At 41.7% G+C, this 23,298-nt stretch overlaps 3 protein-coding genes across 5 annotated transcripts; 1 reads left to right on the top strand and 2 right to left on the bottom strand.

The window, feature by feature from the left end:
* Window positions 1-2,722: 2,722 nt before the first annotated feature.
* On the bottom strand, window positions 2,723-4,134 carry LOC133782248 (uncharacterized). Of its 3 annotated transcripts, none has more exons than XM_062221488.1 (3): window positions 4,037-4,134; window positions 3,275-3,900; window positions 2,723-3,180 (listed from the first exon to the last, which is right to left on the bottom strand). In XM_062221488.1, exons 2-3 carry the CDS (start codon window positions 3,380-3,382, stop codon window positions 2,833-2,835), a joined length of 456 nt encoding a protein of 151 aa, XP_062077472.1. In that variant the 5' UTR covers window positions 3,383-3,900; window positions 4,037-4,134; the 3' UTR covers window positions 2,723-2,832. The 3 variants fall into 3 exon arrangements, with proteins under 3 accessions (XP_062077472.1, XP_062077470.1, XP_062077471.1); XM_062221486.1 differs by having other exon boundaries at window positions 3,275-3,919; window positions 4,037-4,128; XM_062221487.1 differs by having other exon boundaries at window positions 3,275-4,128.
* Window positions 4,135-4,211: 77 nt separating this feature from the next.
* Window positions 4,212-20,378, bottom strand: LOC133782247 (uncharacterized). The gene is made up of 7 exons (XM_062221485.1): window positions 19,920-20,378; window positions 6,230-6,315; window positions 6,063-6,147; window positions 5,204-5,958; window positions 4,968-5,083; window positions 4,368-4,858; window positions 4,212-4,273 (listed from the first exon to the last, which is right to left on the bottom strand). The coding sequence occupies exons 2-4, from the start codon at window positions 6,307-6,309 to the stop codon at window positions 5,512-5,514; spliced, it is 612 nt and encodes a 203-aa protein (XP_062077469.1). The 5' UTR covers window positions 6,310-6,315; window positions 19,920-20,378; the 3' UTR covers window positions 4,212-4,273; window positions 4,368-4,858; window positions 4,968-5,083; window positions 5,204-5,511.
* Window positions 20,379-22,464: 2,086 nt separating this feature from the next.
* LOC133782251 (uncharacterized) lies at window positions 22,465-23,167 on the top strand. Its single transcript, XM_062221490.1, has 2 exons — window positions 22,465-22,710; window positions 22,859-23,167. Exons 1-2 carry the CDS (start codon window positions 22,546-22,548, stop codon window positions 23,012-23,014), a joined length of 321 nt encoding a protein of 106 aa, XP_062077474.1. The 5' UTR covers window positions 22,465-22,545; the 3' UTR covers window positions 23,015-23,167.
* The last annotated feature ends 131 nt before the right edge of the window (window positions 23,168-23,298 follow it).

Here is a 23,298-nt window from a genome sequence, read left to right on the forward strand (position 1 = left end):
CTAATAGAATACTTACAGTATACGCAGCGGAATTAAAGAGTCATTCCTTCAGTTTCTCTAACTCTTGTATCCTCTCTGTCGCAGAGTATTATCAAGAGACTGAACCGGTCTTCTATTTTCTTCACAATCTTCCAATGTATCCTTAGAACCACCTAGACTAGTGTGGGCAATTCTCAACACATGAGATAGATATAGAGAGAAGAAGAGAAAATAACAAAGAGGCTTAGAAAAGGACTTGTGTTTAGAGAGAATCTAAAACTATCAGAAAATCTGACTTGTGACTTATCAAACTTATGTTTTGACTTCTCTCTAAGCACTTCTTTTATAGACTCAATTAGGCCATTTAATTTAATTTAATTAAAAAAATCAATAAAATAACAGTCATTTTGAAGCCCTAGGTCGAAATTATCATGGGCTATAGGCCCGTGAAATTTCCCATTTGATTATGAGCCCATTGAACTTAAAATCAAGGCCTGTATTATTTTCTATTGATTTAATTAATTAAATAATTATTTAAATCATCTATCAAATTAATTATTTATAATTTGAACCTTGATTTAAACTTATTTATTAATTTAGATATCAATTTATCTTAATTAATAAATCTGCCATAATTTCTCTTTTCTTCTCAAAATTACACAACTCTATGAAACTATCTAAAATTGACTTGGTCAACTTTGATAATTCTAATTGATAATTAAATCAATTAATTGAGACTATCTAGATGATTTTATCTAAGGTACAATGGGGACCATGGGCCTATGAAATCAAGCTCCAATAAGTTATCATAAATCTAACAAATAAATTTACTAACTTATTAATTCATCATGACTCCACTATAGACTCGGAATTGCACTCTTGAATTCACAGAACGCTCTGTAACAAACATGTTAGGAAAAATTGTTTTGCCTCAATGGAAATTGATAATAATATTACAACTCTATGCAATATATTACAAATAAATAATGATTGATTGAATAAGATTACAACTCTATAACTGAAAATACAAATAAACTAAAGAACAAGAAGAAGAGAAGAAGAATAGAATGGTGAAAATACAACTCAAAGCAAAATGTTACAAGTAAAGTAAAATGTTTGAAATAAAGAAAAGAAGATTACAACTCAAAACAAGAAATACAAATAAAAAAAAAGAGAAGAATATAAAGATGAAGAGAAATAGAATAGAAAGAAAGAACAAACAAACTAAAATAGAAGCAACTCTCACTCACACTACCAAAGTGAAGAGTGTTGGGGATCACCAACTTGAACAAGGTTTGAAACCTTTGTCCAAAATCTTATTTCCCCCTAACTCAAGCACTAAGGGATCTCTCACATATTATAGGAAATGCTTTATGGAATTATCAAGTCTCAAGGTGTTTCTAGCCAAGTGCTGTAATGGATAGAAATGTTGTGTCTTTCAAGTGAGCTATAGGCTCCTATTTATAGAGTTTAGAGACACCTTTTGAATTTCAAATTCCACCAACCCTCATGGCTATTACCAATGTTTAATTGGATTAATATGGAATTAAAAATGAGATTTTAGGGTTATTTGGGTTTTTTGAGTCGTTCAACAAAGATTGAAAAAACTGAAAAATTGGTCAGTTTTGGCCTGTGGCTGCGGCCAGAGACATTAGTGGCTGCGGCCACTGGTCTCTAACCCACAGGTCGCGACCAGTGAATGTTGGTGGCCGCGGCCACCGACCAATTTCAGCACAAAAAAATGTGTTGTTTTTCCAAACGGTTCCAAACCCTCCCAAATGATTTTGTAACTCCCAAAACACATTATTGGGGTTTAAATCATATCTCTAACAACCATATCACATATGACTTTATGAAATTCATCTCAATATTGTGTAACAACAAATTTACACAATAAAGGGTAATATTTGGAAGTTACAAATTTGTAACACCAAATATGTTACATTATTTGGATATATATTATATATCTTAATATTGTAACTCTCTATTATATGTTACAATATGTGACACACTTTGTCACATTTATTTAATCTAAAACATTATATTATAAAATAATATAACAAAATATAAATACGTTATTAATTATCCATTGTTACAACCATAATTGTCACTCAATCCTCTATAGACGATCTACAATGAGACAGGACTAAAATATCGTTTTACACCTCATTGTATTTTATCCTTAAAACACTTAGTTCCTTGTAAATGATATTTCAGTAAACTAATTTAACTACTGAAATGAGATCTCTATCATTTAACACCTTGAACCAAACTAAAAGGAAACCATCGTTTCACTTCTTCATCAGAAGTTAGAGATGTTCATATCTATGATTAATACTCAGAATACTAACTACTCAGAATTGAGATTGAATTGACCTATGGTCAACTATATGATATGACTAGAATAGATAATAACAGTATGTTTACTTATCTTATCAACTGTCAATATTGGTCCAGTCCGATGTAAAAAATATATCTGATCTTATTTACTTTGCTAATGTTCTAGAAAGAACATAACACTGTAATGTGTAAGTAGATCATATCGTAGATTGACAAGTCAGTGTAAATCCTGTGCACTGACTAATCTTAGGACTAACTTATTTTGAACATATAATCATATTTATATTCCACTGTGATGACGTCACTATAAATAAGATTAGCTATATGCTCGGGATTTAATAGAAGTTTATATTAAACAAATAATCATGAAAATAAAACATGTGAGCAAAGTGATTGACCAAGTCAAAAAATAATTTCTATCCTTTTATTGATAATAAAATGAGATTACAAAGAATTTGGGTTTTAATTAGGGCATAAAACCCCAACATAAGATGCAACTAAAATTGTATACAGCTAGACAGGACAGCCTAGTCCACTACCAATCGAAACTTGAAGCTTTCGAGCAATTGCATTACGATTAGCACTCTGAGTTCGAGAAGACACGGTTGGAATCATATTGGCACGTTTAACTTTTTTGGTTGAAAATCGACTATCAGAATGTGACTTAACAGGGCTCAGAAGTGGCTGGGGACTTTCACCATTCTTATTCCCAACAAATAAGCCAATTTCACCACTGCCATCCAAGTTGATTAATTTATTATAATGGTCCTCATTTTCACAAAAAAATCGCTCGCTTCCTTTGTTGAAATCATTACATACTAAAAGATTTCCAAAACGATAACGCTCCGCACTTGCATCAAACTATGGATTTAAATTTTTTGTCAAAGTCAAATATAACTGTAAAATTGAAAAATAAATAGCCATACCAACATGCCTTAGAATAAAGTTTACATACCTCGTACGCACTAGCATTTCCATCACTATGGGCCTCCATGTATTTCAACACATACACTCCGCAGTCGTAGTTGTTAGCTTGTTGAGGCAAACCTTTTTCCATAGACATCTCAAACCTAGCAGATTTCCATTTGCTCTCTCGAGTGGCATTAATATCAAAGGAAAATAAAGTGTCCAAGGTCTCCAACTATATTCATAAACGACAGAGTATTAGGCAGGCAATGATGCAATCAAGTTTGAATAAACTAAATTTCATACCATTTCTTTAGTACAACAAAATTTATCATCCATATCTCCATTTTCTACAAGAGAATCCCAAAGCACAGCGGTTCTACCTACAAGATCCAACTGAACCACGAACATATGTCTAGCTTCCGGATCTCCATCTTTCATTATCAAAACCACCATTTGAAATATACAAAAAAAAAAAAATTATGCAAAACTAAAAAAAAAAATATGCAAAACTCGTACAAGGATGTAATGGTAATGGTAAACATAGTCAATAAAAAAGTCTAAATAAATGAAAGAAACATAATGCAATATATATCACCTCTTGACACTTTCCAAAATCAGAAAAATGGTATTTTCTCCAATTGTTTTCTCGTGCAGCATATTTAATTGAATACCCTTTGCCAAAATATTTTTCCTAAAATTAGTTTTAATTTAAAAAAATACCCTTCATTAAACCAAATATATAACATTATAATTTCAATCAGGTCAATATAAATAAACATGATCACAATTTTAGACAAATAAAACTCACTGATACATTCGTAGGCATAAACCATACAATTGCATTTTCATCGAGTTGTTTCTTACGCTCAGCTTTTGTCAATATCCTGGCATATGCGGAAACAATCTGCATAACAAGTTAATTGTCCCATTTAAATAAATTGGATTCGATATTAACAATGCTAGTAAATTAAATTTGATACTTGCCTTTCCCTGAACCCATCTCCTAGGTTCCATTGACTGCATGCACTTACAATCAATAACCAACCTATCATATTCACAAATAAGAGTGTTGCATAAAAATTAATTAACATCAATAAAATATAAAATCATATCTAAATGGTATACTAAATAACTTATACCTACTAATCTTCCAAGTCATTGTTGAAAATATATTCAGACATCTTGTATGTTTGTAGGGATATAAGGGTTGCCAGTTTGAAAGGTCCTACTACAAGCCCTTCACTAAAACAAAACAGTTCAAGCCCAGCGACACCCTAAGGGTTCGGCTCTTTGGGTTTAGCAATTGACTTCCCTGCCTCCACCACCACATCAAGAAATTCCTGTGACAAACCCATTGCAATATTACTATGTTTTCCTCCATTAACTGGATTTTATCCGCATTGATTAACATTCTCTTCTCCTACAAATTTCAGCCCCATTAGTTTAGTTACCCCCTAAGTGACCATAACCCTTAACTTATCTAGTAAAGCAACAACTAGTACCACCAACCCCTCCACTTGATGGCCAACTTTTGTAAGCTTCTCCATCAGTATGCTACTTCCCCCATAGTCCCCACTAGGCCAGACCATCCGTGCTGAGGCCCAATGCTAAGTTCAGTCTTAACGCGAACCTATTAAAGCAGACAATGATGATCAATGCTAAGTTTAGTCATAATGGGAACCTGTTAAAATATACACCTTAATATATTTATATATGTATATATATAAAATTTCACATACACTTTTGCAGCTACTATAACCTCCACGATGACATATGTAACCCTTCACTTTTTTACACTGTTCGTCAGTCCAAAAGGTGATGGTTGGAACAGAGCGGTCAACATACGTGTTCGGGACTTGTATATGGTTAGAGTACATGAATTGCCACAGTATGAAACAAAACTACAATTTATTAGTGGCTTTCAAATAAAATTAATCATTTCGACCAAATATAAAGTAACAGAAAGAATAACTACCTGAAGGAAAGCAGTGAATCCATTCAAGTGGACCAAGTTTCAAGCTTGGTACTTTCTGATAGATTTCATAAGGCATCGGACGCTATGGGTAGCCTAGTTTTGACAAGGGATTCTACAAGGATCGCACACTGTGTTTATATAACTTGTGCGCAACTGGTTGCCCGATCAAGGTACAAGGACGCTGCCTATGATTACCAAAATGAAACTTTCCAAGAAATATTCGTCTGTGTTCGAATACTCTACCAACTGTGCTTCTAGGCTTGACAATGACATGCGTTTCTTTCCAGTAAGCATTCTACTCTTAATCTTTAAGAACTTTTGCCGTCTGGAATGGTCATCACACGTTGGAAAACATCACCAGAAATGGGAAACATCTTCCCGTATATTTTCATGCAACTATTCTCAACATCAACTGATTCAACTAGCCATTGCGCCAAAGGAGTATATATACTGGGGAAATCGACTCTCAAAAATGCTCCAAACCCAACTTCATGCACCATGGCCTTCTGTTCATCAGATAATTTATTGACAATACGAGACACCCTCTCAAATGACCATCGAGTCATGATCTCACGTGACTCAATCTCATGGGTGTCCACCTCTGTTTCTGCATCATCATCCTCTGTGTCATCTTGGTCTTCTCCTTCAGATTCATCATCGAAATCAACTGGTGGCATCTCCTTGCCCTTTTTCGATTTACCAATTGATATGGTCTTTAGGGCAATCATCCGCTTGGTTGCTAGTTCTTTCTGCATCTAAACAAAACAAATCAAAAGTACACGATTAAATGATTAATCAAATCAAATAATATTAAGAAAAACTTAAACAACAAGGAAGTGAGTCTACAAAGATGGCATACAAGTGCATTCTCTAGTCGTCTCTTCTCCGTTAACAAATTTTCAAGCTTGGATGTCTCCTTCTTAACAACTACCATACTACATGTCCTGAAACAAGCCAATAACTAAAGCACTCAAAATAATTGTAGCAAAACTAAAATTAGCTGGACAAGAAAAAAAAATTACTCACCCAAGATCACCATCCTCATCGTTCTTGCGATGGGTATCCAGTTTCTTACCCACACCTCCTCGTTTGCATTTTAAAGTCATTTACCCCTACATTTCCCAAAAATGAATAAGATAACCTCCAATTTAACTAACACATGAATTAATTGCTATTTCTTCTTAAATATTTCAAGAACAATCTAAATTCATGGTTTTCAAATATAAACAAACCAAAAAAAAAAAAAGAGGAACATGCCGAAAAGACAACTAGGTCTCAGTTCCGATAACCAAAATGGTTAAAATGGGTTGATATAGGTCTTGTTTGGTAAAATTTTTGTTTTTGAATTTTTTAAACACAAAAATATAAATATTATTTTATTTTTGTTTCTTTATTTTTAAAAAATAAAAATATGTTTGGTAACTATTTTTGTTTTTTGTTTTTAAAAACAAAAAATAATAAACGCGTTTGATAACTTTTATTTTCATTTTTTGTTTAACAATATAAGGTGTTGATTTGAAGAAGAGAAGAAAAAAAAGAAAGGAAATTTTGAAAAATGTTTAAAAAAATTGAAAGTGAAAAAATTATATTTTTAAAATTTAATAAATTTTAATTAAAATTTAAAAAAAATAATAAATAAAAATAGAGTTACCAAACACATTTTATGTTTAATTTTCAAATTTTTAATTAATTAAATAAAAAACTATTTTTTTAAGTGTTACTGTTGACGCGGTTCTTCGCCAACAGGTAATTAAGAAAATAAGAGGATGGGATTAGTGTTTATGTTGAACCGAAATAGATGAATGATCTTTTTAGGAATGGGCTGGTGACACAATTACGTTTTTAGGTGGTTCAAAGGTTAAAATCCTTCTACTCCACCAGTCAATATTATTGCTATATGCTTGGTATTCTTTTACAGGGTATTTCTTACACAATAGAGACCAACCCTTTGCAACTCCCAGGGTCTCCATATTTATAGGAGAGGGCACCTGGGAGTTGGTAAGAAGGTCATCCCGTGACCTTCTTACCTATCATGTCAACTATGTGACATTCATGATTAATTCCTAAAACCTGACACATGAAGTGTGGTCTAATCAATAGGTAAGGGGATAATGGGCCGCACGGCCCAACCCAGTCGTAGGTGTCTGAATACGCACGTTCATGCTACGTGTCCGAGAAGTCAGGGATATATCAGACACGTGATGTCTGATATATGCACGTTTACCTTGCGTGGTTGACTTTATAAAAGGTCACAGCCTCCAACTTTAGCTCGTACCACGAGCTGGATGCTTCCCTTGACCTGTGGCCTTCAGAGTCCAAACCCAGTCTGATCTTGGCGAACCCTTAGGCTACCTTGAGCTGAGGAGGTAGGATCTTTCGAGTAGCAGCTCCGGTCCTGGGGATGTCCACGTGGTAGACATGATTAGGCCGTATCTCATGATTAGGTCGTATCTCAGCTTGCTAACAGCCAGTGGGAAAACCAGGGCGTACATTTGCCCCCCAAGCCCATGCTCGTGGGCCACAGTAAGGGCTTTTAGGCTTCCCCATGAACTCTTCATATTCCACATTTTACGCAGACGCCGAATACGTGGAACATCGTGGTTGGTGACGGTACGTCTTCCGAGAACCGCATTTAATGGCCTAGCCTATACTCAGCCGTCGTTTCGTCTTTCGAGTGGAGAGCCTTGGATCCCACATCAGGGCAATCCAACGGCCCTCCTCACGTGGCCCTTCACGTATATAAAAGGGGTGGGCACCTTACGCATGGGCCACCCGTTCATTTGAAATTTTCCATAAATTTTCTTCTTCTTCTCTCTTCATTTTCAAAAAAAAAAAAACCCTCTTCTTTCCGGCTGCCATTCCCAGCACTCAAGAAGTTCAGGTGTAAGGGCCCCTTTGAAGCTTTGGAATCAACTACTCCGACGAAGCCCCAACCCAGGCGACCCCTTCATCCTCTTCTCAACCAGAACATTCTATAAGTCTCCTGACTGTGCATGTTTTGAAATTACTTTTCACTGTAGCTTAGGTAAATATTTACTGTAGCCACATGCAAGGTTTCGTTGGTTTGTTGTGGGCATGAAGGGTAAAAGCCTTTTAGGTTAGGGTATCGTTTGCAGTAGAAAACCATTTAGGAGCATTGGTGCGTTTTCTGGGGAAATTTTCTGGGTAGGATTTTAGGTATGCTTGTTTAAAATACCCAGTATTTTGGGTGCAAAACCGGGTAGTTTAGGAGACACGCTTCACAAGCGGTTTTGCCTCTCTTGCCTACTGAAACTTTCCTTCCAAGGAAAATTCCATCCTGACCCTCCTGACACACGAATTCCAAGTAATCGGAGATCTGTTGGGAGCACAGGCTCGTGTTCATAGAACCGCGTGGTCTCACTCTCCACGGGCTGGGCTTACCTCAGCTCATGTTAAGGAAACAAATTCAGATTTTTCTCCATTTTTAGGTTGCCTTCTTCTAAAATTTCTTCTTTTTGTTTGTTAGGCGACCAGATGGGACCCAAGAAGAATGCTCCCAAGAAGTCCGTAGGCAGCTCGTCTTCCCAACAAAACAAGGGAAAGGAGGTGATGGCTGAATCCCCGATTCCCAACTTTGGGCCAGCAGTGGAACGGGAGCTCGATGTGGCCCCTGACGCATTCATTGAGGCGGAGAAGACCGTCTCGAAGATCACTGACTAGGCGAGGGTAAACAAAATATTCCTCTCCCATAATATTGAGCTGGGGAGAGGAACCGTGGTTGCCCGACCTCCCATAGAAGGCGAGCGGAGCTGCGCATCGCTTGATGAGGTGTTCTCGGCCTGGAGCAACGAACATTTAAAGGCGGGGGCCATCCTCCCGTTGGACCAGTACTTCGCTGATTTCCTCAACTATGTGAGGTTGGCCCCCTTCCAGCTCCCCCCCCCCCCCCCCCAATTCTTACCAGTTGTTGGCGGGGTTAAGATACTTGTTCTTGAAACAGGAGTGGGAGGTCCCCACTCTTGCAGACATTCTGTATTTCTTCTACCTCAAGGCCAGCCCGGAGCAGCGGGGGCGAGGTGACGAGTTTTATTACTTAACCCGGTTCCCCAACACAGCTGCGGTCATCGAGCTGCCCAGCCACCCCAACGAATTCAAAGATCAATTCTTTATGTCGACGGGGTTTCGAAACTGTGAGCTGCACTACTTCAACCGTCCTCGTAAGTGCCTTTCAACCTTAGCTCGTAAGTTAAGTACCAGTTAGCTCCTCCTGTATCCATTTCTGACTTAGATTAATTCTGCAGCTATCTTCGCGAGGACAGAGAAGTCTGTGATCCTCGAGAGCCAGTACGAGACACTGGCGGGCTTGCCCCCCAGTTAAAAGGACTATAGTCAGCTCGTGACAGACGAGACGATGCTGGCCTGTAAGCTGATCTCCCCAGGCCAGACTGAACTTGAGGAGGCCCCGGGTGCCTCCCCCCACTCGCGATATGAGGCCTATCATCGTGGAGGAGGTTGCGGGGGATGAAGATGAGGAGGACGAGGTGCCCCTCGTGAGGACGAGGAAACGGGCGTTGGAGGTCGCCCAAAGAACGGACGAGGAGAGGATCCGGTCCGGAGCAACTGCAGGTCCCTCCGACCAAGGTAACCCTTATACGTTTAGGCACTTAGATAGGGCCACTTCAGACCCCCGGCTAGCTAGGTTCAATCCCAGACAGATCGTCTAACGCCATCGAAGTGACCCAGACTTATATGAAACCTTGCTTCACTGCGTCGACCAGCTCGTGCTAGATTACGAAAGTAGCCGCCCTAGGGGTACCATAGTTGTAGACAACACCCTAGCTTTTAGGTCGATCCTATTCGAGGAGTATGGGACTAACCTTCGGTCATGGCCATCACTCCAGGAGGGTGTCGTAGCCCCAGGTCTTAGGCAATACGTAGAAGATTCTAGTCCTGAGACAGCCTCGGATCCAGAACCTACGCTAGCTCGAGAAATAATTGCCTTAGATTCCCCCGCGGAAGCTCCGGGGCCGATGGTCGTAACCATAGATTCTTCTTCTAGCTCGGGGGGTAGGATTCCCTTTAGTACATATATATACTTGAATTTTGCATTTTTTCCCTTTGTTTTTGATTTTGCATGACTGCTAACTTGTGTACTAACCATATATTTGTTTTGCCAGAGGAGATGTCTCAGTCCGGGGGAAAAAATCTGCGGGCTGTGTTCGCTGGGGGGAACTCCTCAGCTAGGGCCTCTGGGCCCAAAATGAAGAAGCTCCGGATGGCGAAGAAAGCTGCCGAGACCCCAACCAAGTCTCCTACAAAGGAGAAAGGGCAGCCCCCAGTCGCCCAGGTCGAGGAAACTGCACCTCCTGCTGCAGGGGGGAGCATGCCCCCACCCCCTCCACGAACTCTGGCCTTCTTCTAGGACACAGGGGCGGAGCCCGGGACTTCGGCAATTGTGCCTCCCGAGGTACGCATCCCGGTGGACCCCCAGGATCTGTAGAAGATCCCAGATGTCTTTAGGGGGACGGTGTACGAGACGACGAACTACGCCGTCAGCCACTTCTACTGCTTCAACAAGAGGGAGCTACGGGCCATCGAAACAAGGAGCCCGGTGGGCGTGCTGGAATCTTCATTGGGCATGGCCCTAACGGTAAGCTGACCTTATCCTTTTGTGATCTTTGACTAGTATGCCTTGCCCTGTTTTTCCTTTCTCCCTTCTCTTTTTCTTAAGGCAGTTGCCTCTCCGTTTTTGCAGAGCGCCTTGGCCCTTCACAAGAGCATAGCCAGGACCAAGGCCCAGCTCGAGGATATGAGGGGCGAGCATCAGGCGGTTGTGGCCACCCACCAAACTTCCTTGCAGATGGCCAAGGATGCCCTGGCGGCCGTGCAGGCCAAGCTGGAAGAAGCCTGTCCCAAGCTTCAAAAGGTCGAGGCAACCAAAGCCGCCCTCGCCGCTGTGCGGGCAGAGCTAGACACTGTGAAGGCTGGGGCCGAGAAGGCCAAGGCCGCCCTGGAAGCCGAGAAGGCAGCCTCCAGCACCGCCATGGAGGACATGCTCTACCACTGCTGGGTCTACAACTCAGACGGTGATTTCTCCTTCTTGGGAGCGGACGTCTGGGAGCCCTTGCTGGAGGGGTTTAAAGCTCGCCTCGAGAAAGAAGAACCTTCCGAGACTGGGGAAGTCTCTGGCGCAGCTGAGCAGGAGGACGAGACGGCGACCTCCACGGGGCAGCCTGGCGGAGCTTAGGGCCTTCCTCTTTCGCACCCTTTCCTTTAATATTCTCAATTTTTTTTTGTGTAACTTTTGCATGAGGTGTTTCCACCTTGAGACAATATAACTATCAATTTTATTTTTAATTGATTTATTTCCTTTTGCCTTTACGCATTTTAGTTACTATTTTGAAAAAACTTAGTTCGCGTTAATTTTTATCAATACCTCGTGCTTTTTAAGAAAAACAACGATCACTCGATTTAAATTAACTTCTAAGTTTTATGACCTGGTTATGTCTAGGAACTTAATTTGAAAACTTAGTTCGTGTTAACTTTTATCAATATCTCGTGCTCTTTAAGAAAAACAACGATCAATCGATTTAAATTAACTTCTAAGTTTTATGACCTGGTTATTTCCAGGAACTTAATTTGAAAACTTAGTTCGTGTTAACTTTTATCAATATCTCGTGCTCTTTAAGAAAAACAACGATCAATCGATTTAAGTTAACTTCTAAGTTTTAGAACTTGGTTGCATCCAGGGTAGAGCTTAGTTCGCGTTAATCCTTTATCAATATCTCGCGTTTTTTAAGAAAAACAACGATCAATCGATTTGAATTAACTTCTAAGTCTTTAAGGCGACCTGGTTATATCCAGGTACCATATGCCCCCCAAGTAACTGGGAAAGGGTCTTTCGTGGTTACTTTAGATTACACTTGTAAATATGTACAATCATAAACGAAAAGTTAATTCTCATTGCGTAATACATAAAAAATGGCCTTTAGGCCTTACAAGGGAATCATTGACAATATCTCTTCAAATGGATGGCGTTCCAAGTTCGTGGGACTGCCCCTCCATCAAGCTGAGCTAGTTTGTAAGCTCCTTCTTTAATGACCTCAATGACTTGATATGGTCATTCCCAGTTCGGTCCCAATACCCCATCTTTGGGATCCTTTCCGACTAAGAAAACCCTCCTGAGGACCAGGTCGCCAACGCTAAAGGCGCGTTTTTTGACCTTAGAGTTGAAATAACGAGTGATTTTTTGCTGGTAATGTGCGAGCTGGAGTTGCGAATCTTCTCGTCTTTCATCAACCAAGTCGAGGGAAGTGCAAAGTAGCTCATGGTTGCGATCCTGGTTATATGCCTGGACTCTATGTGAAAGTACCTTAATCTCCACAGGGAGGACTGCCTCACTCCCGAAGGTCAGGGAGAAAGGAGTATGACCCGTAGGAGTCCGATGCGAGGTCCGGTATGCCCATAGAACCTGGGGGAGCTGTTCTGGCCAGACCCCCTTCGCTTCATCTAGTCTCTTCTTGAGGCTCGCCTTTAACGTCTTGCTAACGGCCTCGACCTGCCATTTGCCTGAGGATAGGCCACGGAGGAGAAACTCTTCACAATTCCGTACCTTTCGCAAAATTTGGTGAAGAGGTCGCTGTCGAACTAAGTCCCATTGTCGGAAACGATTTTCTTGGGCAGCCCAAATCGGCAAATAATGCTCTTAACCACGAAGTTGAGGACTTTTTTGGAAGTTATCGTTGCCAAAGGTTCTGCCTCAGCCCACTTCGTAAAGTAGTCGATGGCCACCACGGCGTAACGGACCCCGCCTTTTCCAGTAGGGAGGACGCCAACCAAGTCGATCCCCCAAACTGCAAACGGCCATGGGGAAGAGATCATCTTCAGCTCGACTGGGGGAGCTCGGGCAACGGTGGCGAATCGCTGGCACTTGTCGCACTTCTTGACATACGAGATCGAATCCTTGGACAGAGTGGGCCAGTAATATCCTTGCCTCAGGACCTTTAGGGCCAAGCTTTGCCCCCCAGTGTGATCTCCGCAAAAACCCTCATGCACTTCCTGCAGGATGGCCTTTGCTTCGCCTGGAAGAACACATCGTAGGAGAGGTAGGGAGTGCCCACGTCGGTACAGCACCCCGTCTACTATTGTATACCTGGGAGCTTGATATAGTACTCGTCGCGCATCATTACGCCCTTCAGGCAGCTTCCCCTCGGTGAGATACTCAAGGATGGGGGTCATCCAAGTCGGCCTAGCGTCGATCATCTCGACCTCTGCCCTGGCTTCTTCTATACTTGGTTTTTCCAAGAACTCTACCGGAACTAACCCCAGAGCCTCCGTCTCCCCGGTGGTGGCGAGCTTGGCAAGAGCGTCTGTGTTAGCGTTCTGTTCCCGAGGTATCTACTCGATTGAGCCTCGACCAAATGCTGACAGTTCCACTTTTACCTTTGCTAGGTAGGCAGCCATCTTGGGTCCTCGTGCCTGATATTCGCCCAGAACCTGGTTTACCACGAGCTGGGAGTCACTGAAGCACTGGACGGAGCTCACCTTCAGCTCCTGGGCTATCCTTAGCCCGGCAAGCAAAGCTTCGTATTCGGCCTCGTTGTTGGAGGCCTTTAATCCGAATCTCAGCGCCGAGTGGAATCTATGTCCCTCAGGGGATATTAAAATGATTCTAGCCCCGGAGTCGTTCTCATTGGATGAACCATCCACGAAGATCCTCCACGATTCCTGGGCCGAGGTGGCCTGGGGTGAGTCTTCTGCAGGATCCTCCCGGAATCTTGTGCACTCGGCTACAAAATCGTCCAGGGCCTGACTTTTTATAGCAGTTCGTGGGGTGTACAAAATCTCGAAGTGAATGAGTTCGATAGCCCACTTTAACAGGCGTCCCGATGCTTCAGGTTTTTGCAAAACCTGCCTTAAAGGTTGATCGGTTATGACGTGTATTGAGTGGGGCTGGAAGTACGGCCTGAGCTTTCGAGAGGCCGTGATAAGGTAGAATGCCAATTTCTCCATCAACGGGTACCGGGATTCAGCTCCGAGAAGTCTCTTGCTGATGTAATAGACAGGTCTCTGAACCCGGTCTTCTTCTTGGACCAATACGACACTAGCTGCATCCTCTGTGACAGCTAGGTAGAGAAAAAGAGGCTCTCCTGCTTTTGGTTTGGATAATATGGGTGGCTCGACCAGATGTGCCTTCAGGTCGAGGAAAGCGCTTTCACACTCTTCTATCCATTCGAAGTTCTTATTTCCTCAGAGCAGGTTGTAGAATGGCAAGCACTTATCGGTGGATTTTGAAATAAACCGATTGAGGGTTGCCACCCTTCCTGTCAGGCCTTGGACATCTTTACGCGACCTGGGTGAGGGAAGATCAAGTAATGATCTAATTTTGTCGGGGTTTGCCTCGACTCCTCGGGTATTGACGATGAAACCCAGGAATTTTCCCAATGCGACTCCAAAAGTGCACTTCTGTGGATTAAGCCTCATGCCATACTCCCGTAGTATCTTGAAGCATTCTTCCAGGTCGGAAACATGGTTATCGGAAGTCTTTGACTTGACTAGCATGTCATCAATGTACACTTCCATGTTCTTCTCGATCTGGTTTGCGAACATTCTATTTACTAACCTCTGGCACGTAGCACCGGCGTTCTTCAGCCTGAATGGCATGACCTTGTAACAATAAACATTAGTCGGGGTCATGAAGCTAGTGTGCTCCTGGTCCGCCGGATTCATGGCGATCTGATTGTAGCCTGAGTACGCGTCCATAAAGGACATGAGGTCGTATCCCGCCGTGGCATCCACCAGCTGGTCAATCCTTGGCAATGGAAAACAATCCTTGGGGCAGGCTTTATTCAGGTCGGAGAAGTCGATCCAGGTCCGCCACTTCCCGTTGGGCTTCGGGACCAGCACGGGGTTGGCGACCCAAATCGAAAACTTGGCTTCTCGAATAAAGCCGCATTTCTTGAGCCGGGCTACTTCTTCCTCTAAGGCCTCAGCCCAGGTCGTTCCAAGGCGCCTTTACTTCTGGGATTCTGCAGGAACACTTTTATCCAGATGAAGGGTGTGCATGATGATACTTGGGCTGATTCCCACCATATCCTCATGGGACCATGCGAACACATCCAGGTTGATCCGCAGAAATCTGACCAGCTCCTCTTTCCTCTTGCTATAGAGGTTTTTACCGAGCTTGACCATCCGTGAAGGGTTCTGCGGATCGATGTTTATTTCCTCGAGCTCCTCAATAGCCTGGAGCTCGGACCTGTCTTCGCCTATTCGGGGGTCAATATCCTTACTTAAGACAATATTTTCCCCTTCAACGCTCTGAGGTTTTTCAATCTCAGGATCAGCTAAGGGTTCCTGAGATTCCTCTCCACCACCTTGGATGGCCATTGCTAGCTGCCCAGGTTTCGATTTTCCCTTCATGGAAATGCTGTAGCATTCCCTAGCAGTGAGCTGATCACCACGGACAGTGCATATTCCCGTGGAAGTAGGGAATTTCATCGCGAGGTGGCGAATGGAAGTGACGGCCTCAAAAGCTATGAGTGTGGGTCGTCCCAAAATTGCATTGTACGCAGCGGAGCAGTCGATGACCACGAACTCGAGGAGTTTGGAGATTGTCCGAGGTCCTTCTCCTAGGGTGATCACCAGCTCGATAGTCCCTATGGCTGCTGATCCTTCTCCCGAAAAACCATACAGCAGCATGGAGGTCGCCTTCAGCTCGGCGACAGTCAAACCCATCTTCTCCAATGTGGACCTGAATAGAAGGTTTACCAAGCTCCCATTATCGATCAGCACCCTCCTAACCTTTCGATTAGCGAGCTGAACTGCTACGACCAGAGGGTCGTTATGAGGGAATTCGACATGGCCCGCATCTTCTTTTGTAAAAATGATCGGTTGCCTCTCCAATCGCTGCTGCTTTGGCAGATGCTGCTCCGGGGAGAACTCTACTCCATTATGTGCTTTGAGTTCGTTTACGTACCTCTTCTGGGCATCCCTGCTCGTGCCGATCATATGCGGACCTCCAGATATTGTGGATATCTCTCCTCCTATCACGGGAGGAGGGACGTCCTGATCTACCCGTGACCCGTGCTGACTTACCGGGACTTCCGGAGCAGGTCGACTTCCTGGAACCCTGTTCCGCGCGTATTGGGCCAAGGGGCCGGCTCAGATGAGAGTCTCGATCTCATCTTTCAAATGCCTACAATCATCGGTATTGTGGCCAAAATCGTTGTTAAAACGGCAAAACTTGGAGGTGTCTCTCTTCCCCTTTTGGTGCTTCAACGGCTCCGGCCTCTTCCAGGGGAGGCGAGTAGAGTTAGCTAGGAAGATGTTCTCCCTAGAGTGGATGATCTCTATATAAGTCTCGTAGACCGGCTTAAACTTGTCTACAGACTTATTCTTCTTTGGGCCATGCTGGCTGCCCTCGCCGTTCCCCTTTCTTTTGCCTCCACCGAGCTGGTTGTTCTGTGTGACATTTTGGGTCGCTGTCGCGACCTCCATCCCCACTCCAGCGGGCTGCTCAGGGACCTGGCTGGTCCCTGCAGCTGAGGCTTCGGCCTCCTCCAAGTTGATCCATTCCTGGGCCCTATTCAGGAACTCGTTCACTGAGCTAACTCCCTTCATTTGTATATCTTTCCAGAGTCCCCCTCCGACGAGGATCCCAGTCCTCAAGGCCATGAGCTTGGAGCTGTCATCCGCGTCTCTGGCCCGAGCAGCGACGCTCGCGAACCTGCCCAGGTAAGCCTTCAGAGGTTCGTCGGGCTACTGCCTCACGTTAGCCAGAGAATCGGCCTTGAAGCGGGCAACCTGGGAGGCTCGGAATGCCCTTTTGAAGTCAGCGAAAAAAGTCTTCCAGGAGCTGATTGATTGTCTTTTGCTTTGCTTGAACCACTGCCTGGCTGGTTCAGTCAGTGTCGAGGGAAATATCAGATACCTCAGCTCCGGGCCAATGTTGTGGGCCATCATCAGGGTGTTGAACATCCCCAGATGATCCGACGGATCTCCGTCTCCATTGAATTTGGACAGGTGCGGCATACGGAAACCGGGTGGGTAAGCCGTTGCTGCTATGCTGGGGGCGAAGAGCTCCATCTCGTCCCCGAAATCATATTCATCTTTCTCTTTCTCCGACAGGAGCTTCCTCATCAGCTCCTCCATCTGAGCCAGGCGCTCGAGGGTTTTGTCCTGATTTCCTTGGTTATTCCGGGGCTGCTCAACAGCTCTGGATCCATTGTACATATTTGGTGGGTTATTGCCCCTCCTATCTTGAGATAGGTTATTTGGGGCACTCCCTCCGTTACATACTTCGGGCAGGTCTCCCCCTGAGCGAGCATGGCTGCCGCCTCCTACTGGCTCTCCTCTATGAGAGTTAAGGCGATCTCGCAGGTTGCCCCCCTGGGTGGTTTGAGGACTTTGTGTCGAGCTTAAACGCTGACGCAGGTCTCCGCCAGAAAGGTCGCTTGAGCGACTGCCGGTCCAGTAGCTCCCGTTAGAAAAGCTCGGAGTCCGCCTTTAGGGGTGAGGATCCGGGCTCCCTCTCGGCGCCCTACTACGTTGGGAAGGTCCCACGGACGGCGGATTTCTCCTACTGCTTCCATAGGCTGGGATATCTCGGATGGGCCGAGGTGGAGACGGATATCTTATTGGTGAGGGAGGATGCCTGACCGGAGACGCGATCCTGGTTCCATCAGGGCGGATCAAGTTAGGTGGGGGCCTCGCGGCCCTGCCAACCTGCGGGTCTCGCACCTGGCGATCTGGACGAGGCGCAGGACAGCTGGTGGGGACAGGCTGATGCTGTGAGCCCTCCCCGGATCTCCTTATGGAACTTCCTTGAGCTCTCCTGGGCGCGCTCGAGGCTGGTTGGGAGCTGGGAGTTGAAGTTCGGACCGAACAACTGTACTGTTGTTCGGCTCTAGGCATTTCTTCGAAGTTTGCCTCTCGACGGTGCGATGAGGGGATAGAGTTGGCTATCGGAGGTCTGTCCGAGCGGCTAGGCCTGGACCGATTACCCCGACGGGACTTATGAGTCTCGCCTTGCCTCTTTCCAACGTTAGCGTCGGTTGTAAGAGGGGGTAGTCGGGCCAACACCTCCTTGATCTGCTGATTTTCCTTTTCTAGTTGGCTCCTCAGCTGAGCATTCTCCATCTCCACCACAGTGTAATAATCTGGGTTTGGATTAGGTGGCCGGGACGCCGAACTTCCAGTGTCATCTTGGCCTGCCGGCTGTTTGCCCGGCCGCTGTTGGACCTCAAGAATTTGTTCACCGGGGATAGCGATATGATGAGCCTCCTGCCCATCATGTTGTTCCGTCTCGTTACCGTGTCTGGATCGAGTGGTCACCATAGTGGATGTTTGCAACAACACCAATCTAACTTGCTCTCAATGAAAGCACCAAACTGTTGACGCGGTTCTTCGCCAACAGGTAATTAAGAAAATAAGAGGAAGGGATTAGTGCTTATGTTGAACCGAAATAGATGAATGATCTTTTTAGGAATGGGCTGGTGACATAATTACGTTTTTAGGTGGTTCAAAGGTTAAAATCATTCTACTCCACCAGTCAATATTATTGCTATATGCTTGGTATTCTTTTACAGGGTATTTCTTACACAATAGAGTCCAACCCTTTGCAACTCCCAGGGTCTCCATATTTATAGGAGAGGGCACCTGGGAGTTGATAAGAAGGTTATCCCGTGACCTTCTTACCTATCATGTAAACTCTGTGACATTCATGATTAATTCCTAAAACCTGACACATGAAGTGTGGTCTAATTAATAGGTAAGGGGATAATGGGCCGCACGGCCCAACCCAGTCGTAGGTGTCTGAATACGCACGTTCATGCTACGTGTTCGAGAAGTCAGGGATATATCAGACACGTGATGTCTGATATATGCACGTTTATCTTGCGTGGTTGACTTTATAAAAGGTCACAGCCTCCAACTTTAGCTCGTACCACGAGCTGGATGCTTCTCTTGACCTGTGGCCTTCAAAGTCCAAACCCAGTCTGATCTTGGCGAACCCTTAGGCTACCTCGAGCTGAGGAGGTAGGATCTTTCGAGTGGCAGCTCCGGTCCTGGGGATGTCCACGTGGTGGACATAATTAGGCCGTATCTCATTATTAGGCCGTATCTCAGTTTGCTAACAGCCCGTGGGAAAACCAGGACGTACAATTACCAAATAACACCATAAATTTCACATAATAGAGAGGGCATAAAAATCATACTTTCAAGAAATGATTCTGTTTATAAGACCCTCAAAAAGATACCAACGACTCAAACAAAGGCATATAACATATACTCCTAAATAATTCTTAGAAATCTCACCCATTAACTAGTAGACTCAAACTACTTAACAACTATAATTATGTGATTTTTTTTTTTCCAATCAACGTAGCTTGTATAATTCTCGCCGTTTATTTTATTTCACTCAACATTTAATATGCATCTTTTTCACATATTATACAAATAACTGAGTCTAACTTAACTATTTCAAACATAAAAAAATAAATTATTCCAGAACTTGATAAATAATTTGACTGACCATTAGTTCTTAAAAGAGAAACTCATTGAATTAATAATATTAATAAAAAGGTGAAGAAAATACCAAAAAAAGGTAAGTAATCTTTGGCGATTTTTAAGTGGTTGAAATTCCTCCAATGGAGACTTAAAAAAACAACAAAATAGCTTAATGAACGTAAAATACCCATAAAACCAGATAACACACAATCATTAAGAGATGGATCTAGAAAAAAAAAACATGACATACCAAGACGTTAACGATACACACTGAATCCTGCTTATTTCGTCTCGATTATAGCTTTACAAATATGAACTTCCTTCTGTCACCTCTTCAATCTTCACATAAAAGGTAATAGCTTCGAAACAGAGAGCAATGGTTTTGAAACTAAAGAGTTTTTGTTTGAAAAGGTAAACAAGGCAACCGGTTACCAACCTTAATCAATGACTATACGACACTTTTCACTACCCCTACTAGTAGACTGCAAAAGTCACTTCAATGCCAGTGTCAGTTCAACACACTTTCTTCTTCCATTGCACCTCATCTGTTGATCATCTTAACGGCCAAGATTAAACTATACATCAACAACTGAAGTCATTGGATTAGAGAAAAATAAACGACGATCTGGACTAAAGAGCGAAACAGGTTCCGAATCCGTACGGAGCGGGGCTAAATCGAGGTGCCGTTAGAATTGTATTTTTTATTTATTTCTTTTATTCTACTCCTCTCTTTCTCTCTAGTTTATTTATATTTTGCGAATAGAGTGATATCTCTATTCACCATCATTTTTATTATATTACTTGTATAGAGTGATATCTATCCTTCTATTCACTATTATTTTTATTATGTTACTTGTATTTTTGCAATAGAGTTGTAATACTTATTTTTCTATCATCTTGTCTAATATATTTTTTTTTTGCATAAATTTGTATTTAAATTTTGCCATTTCCATTTCAGCAATATTATTTTTCCTAACACTATTGACATTCAAAAGCTTTCAGTTTGAGTTAAATTTCACTTAAACAAAAAATAAATAAATAATGTGCTCCTAAGAAATATCCAGTATTTAAGTTTTTCTTTCAATTTATTCATTAAAACAATATAATTTCGTTGGCAAAAATAATTTAATGATTTAAAATGATAAATCGTAAGAAATAGTATATAGATCAACAATTAATAGTAAAAAGTACGTTATATATATATATATATATATATATATAAAAGTAAAAAGTGCGTTTTTATGCATGCAAGAGATGAGTCCAAATTGATTATTGCATCATTTCCATTGTAATTAATTATGACTTAAAATTTGCTAAAAACCTTCTGCATTATGACCCAAAGTTTACTAAAAACCTTTTGCATTTCTCAAAAGAAAAAACATTTTGCATCATGTTTCCATTGTAATTAATTATGACCCAAAATTTGCTAATGACCTTCTGCATCATGTTTCCATTGTAATTAATATGACCCAAATTTTGCTAAAAACCTTTTTGCTACAATTTATTCTGTAAAACAATGTAATTTTATTTAGCAAAACAATTGAATAATGATTTAAAATGATAAAATAGTAAGAAATAGTATAGACCAACAACCAATAGTAAAAAGTACGTTTTAGATATGAGTCCAAATTAATAATTCTGCATCATGTTTCCATTGTAATTAATTATGAACTAAAATTTGGTAAAAACAAATTTGATATAATCCTTTTGCATCATGTGTCCATTGTAATTAATTAGGACTAAAACTAATTTACTTTTTAGCGTCATGTTTCCATTGTAATTAATTATGACCCAAAATTTGCTAAAACCCTTTTGCAATTGACATTCATGCGTAGAAAGAAGCACGTACGTAGTAATAAGAAGTGAGAATGTTGTATCATTCCAATTATAATAATTAAGAAAATGATGAGAATGAGTTTATTTGTGATGTAGTACACGTTACATGTCTAAACATTACTATTTTTAACAATTATAGTACATGATATCTATGAATAGGCTTAGTAAGAATATATGAGATATGATAAACTAATATAAAGAGGAAGAGGAAGAGGAATCTGTAGTGCAGTGTCCAAATGGATAAAGGACAAAACATAAAATCAATTATTGTGTTATGAGTGATGCGTGGTTCTGTTTGACGTGGGTACACTCACGTGAACTCAGTTCCTTTCATTCACAATGCCCAAAATAATGCATCAATCACAACAAACACAAACCCACTGTGTACATGTACAAGTTATATATGAAGAGATGTTTAAAGTGTTACTCAACGAACACAACCTCTCTAAAATTACATTAAACATGTCATTGTTGTGTTGTATTATAATTGTCCCAAATTAATGAAAAAAAATATAACATAAATTTATTTATTTTACATTATGGGAATAATATTTAAGATATAAGGTAAATTTTGTTTTCTAAAACACTTGACACACATAATATGTAAAAGATATAGGACACAATTTTATGTGGAACCCTAAATTGTATAACTATATCATAGTGTATATTTTTATAGTGTACTGACACTACTCTAATAAGTAAACAATTTTTTTTTAAAAAAATGTACAGCTATGAGCCAAACTGTTCTAAAACTGCCAAATATACAGGAGGCCGAATAAAAGCCATACCTTTTAATGTTTCGGATTGGTCTTAAGTCTCTTCTTTTATATCAGCAACAGAAACCACTAGCATGAGACATGTCTAATCTTCGCTGACAAATTTTCTTCCCCCTTGATCAATAATTCACTCTCTCTCTCTTTCTCTCTCTCTCTCTCTCATTGTGTGCAACCCTCAGAAGTTTATATATAGCTGGTATGGTATTCCACCATATTATCCTACATGAAGAAAGTGTAGTCTTCTTTTTCTAACAATACTAAACAATGAAAGCTTTAGGCATCATTTGCTTCTGTCTATTGACAGCACTCGTATTTCTCTCCTCCCTCAACAGCTATTACTCATCTTCTGAGGTTTCTCCCCCAATACCAACACATTTCATTACTAGAAAAATGGGGGTGCCATCATCTATCGCACATAGTAAGATCGAGGTGGGTTTTTCTGATTCGATGAAAGTAATTTGTGACCTCATGACTCTCTTGGTAGAGTTGAATTTCTTTCATTTTCAAAACCAGTTTTCAGTTTAGTTGGGCCAACTTTCTTAATATCAAAACTAAAAATGGATCTCTCTTGATGCAGGTTACAGGGGAAGACTGGAAAACACCCACGGCTGAAGGAAACTCCGTGACTGTTAAACATGGAAACAGTGACAACTTGGATGAATTAGTTTATCATACTGATTATCATGGAGCCACCACTCATCCAACTCCAACGCCTAAACATCCCATGCCTTAGTATATTAGTTGGGTTTACTTGAGAGAGACTTCTCATTACCCTATTGAGTAATAAAGATATATACTGTATTTCATTATTAAAACATCATATATATATGTGTAGCGACTGATGGACTGAGCAATATATATCTTATAAAGGCTTAAATTGTCTTAATTGTCTTCGTTCTTATTTCTATTTTCTCTCCAATAATTAGAGTTTTGCTAATGAAATACCAGTCTCCCATTGGCCTAACTTCAATAAAATGCGAGTATTTTGTATCAGTGCAACAGTTGAGAATTGGAAAA

The sequence above is a fragment of the Humulus lupulus genome, chromosome 6 (assembly GCF_963169125.1).
Source record: "Humulus lupulus chromosome 6, drHumLupu1.1, whole genome shotgun sequence".
Classification (NCBI taxonomy): domain Eukaryota; kingdom Viridiplantae; phylum Streptophyta; class Magnoliopsida; order Rosales; family Cannabaceae; genus Humulus; species Humulus lupulus.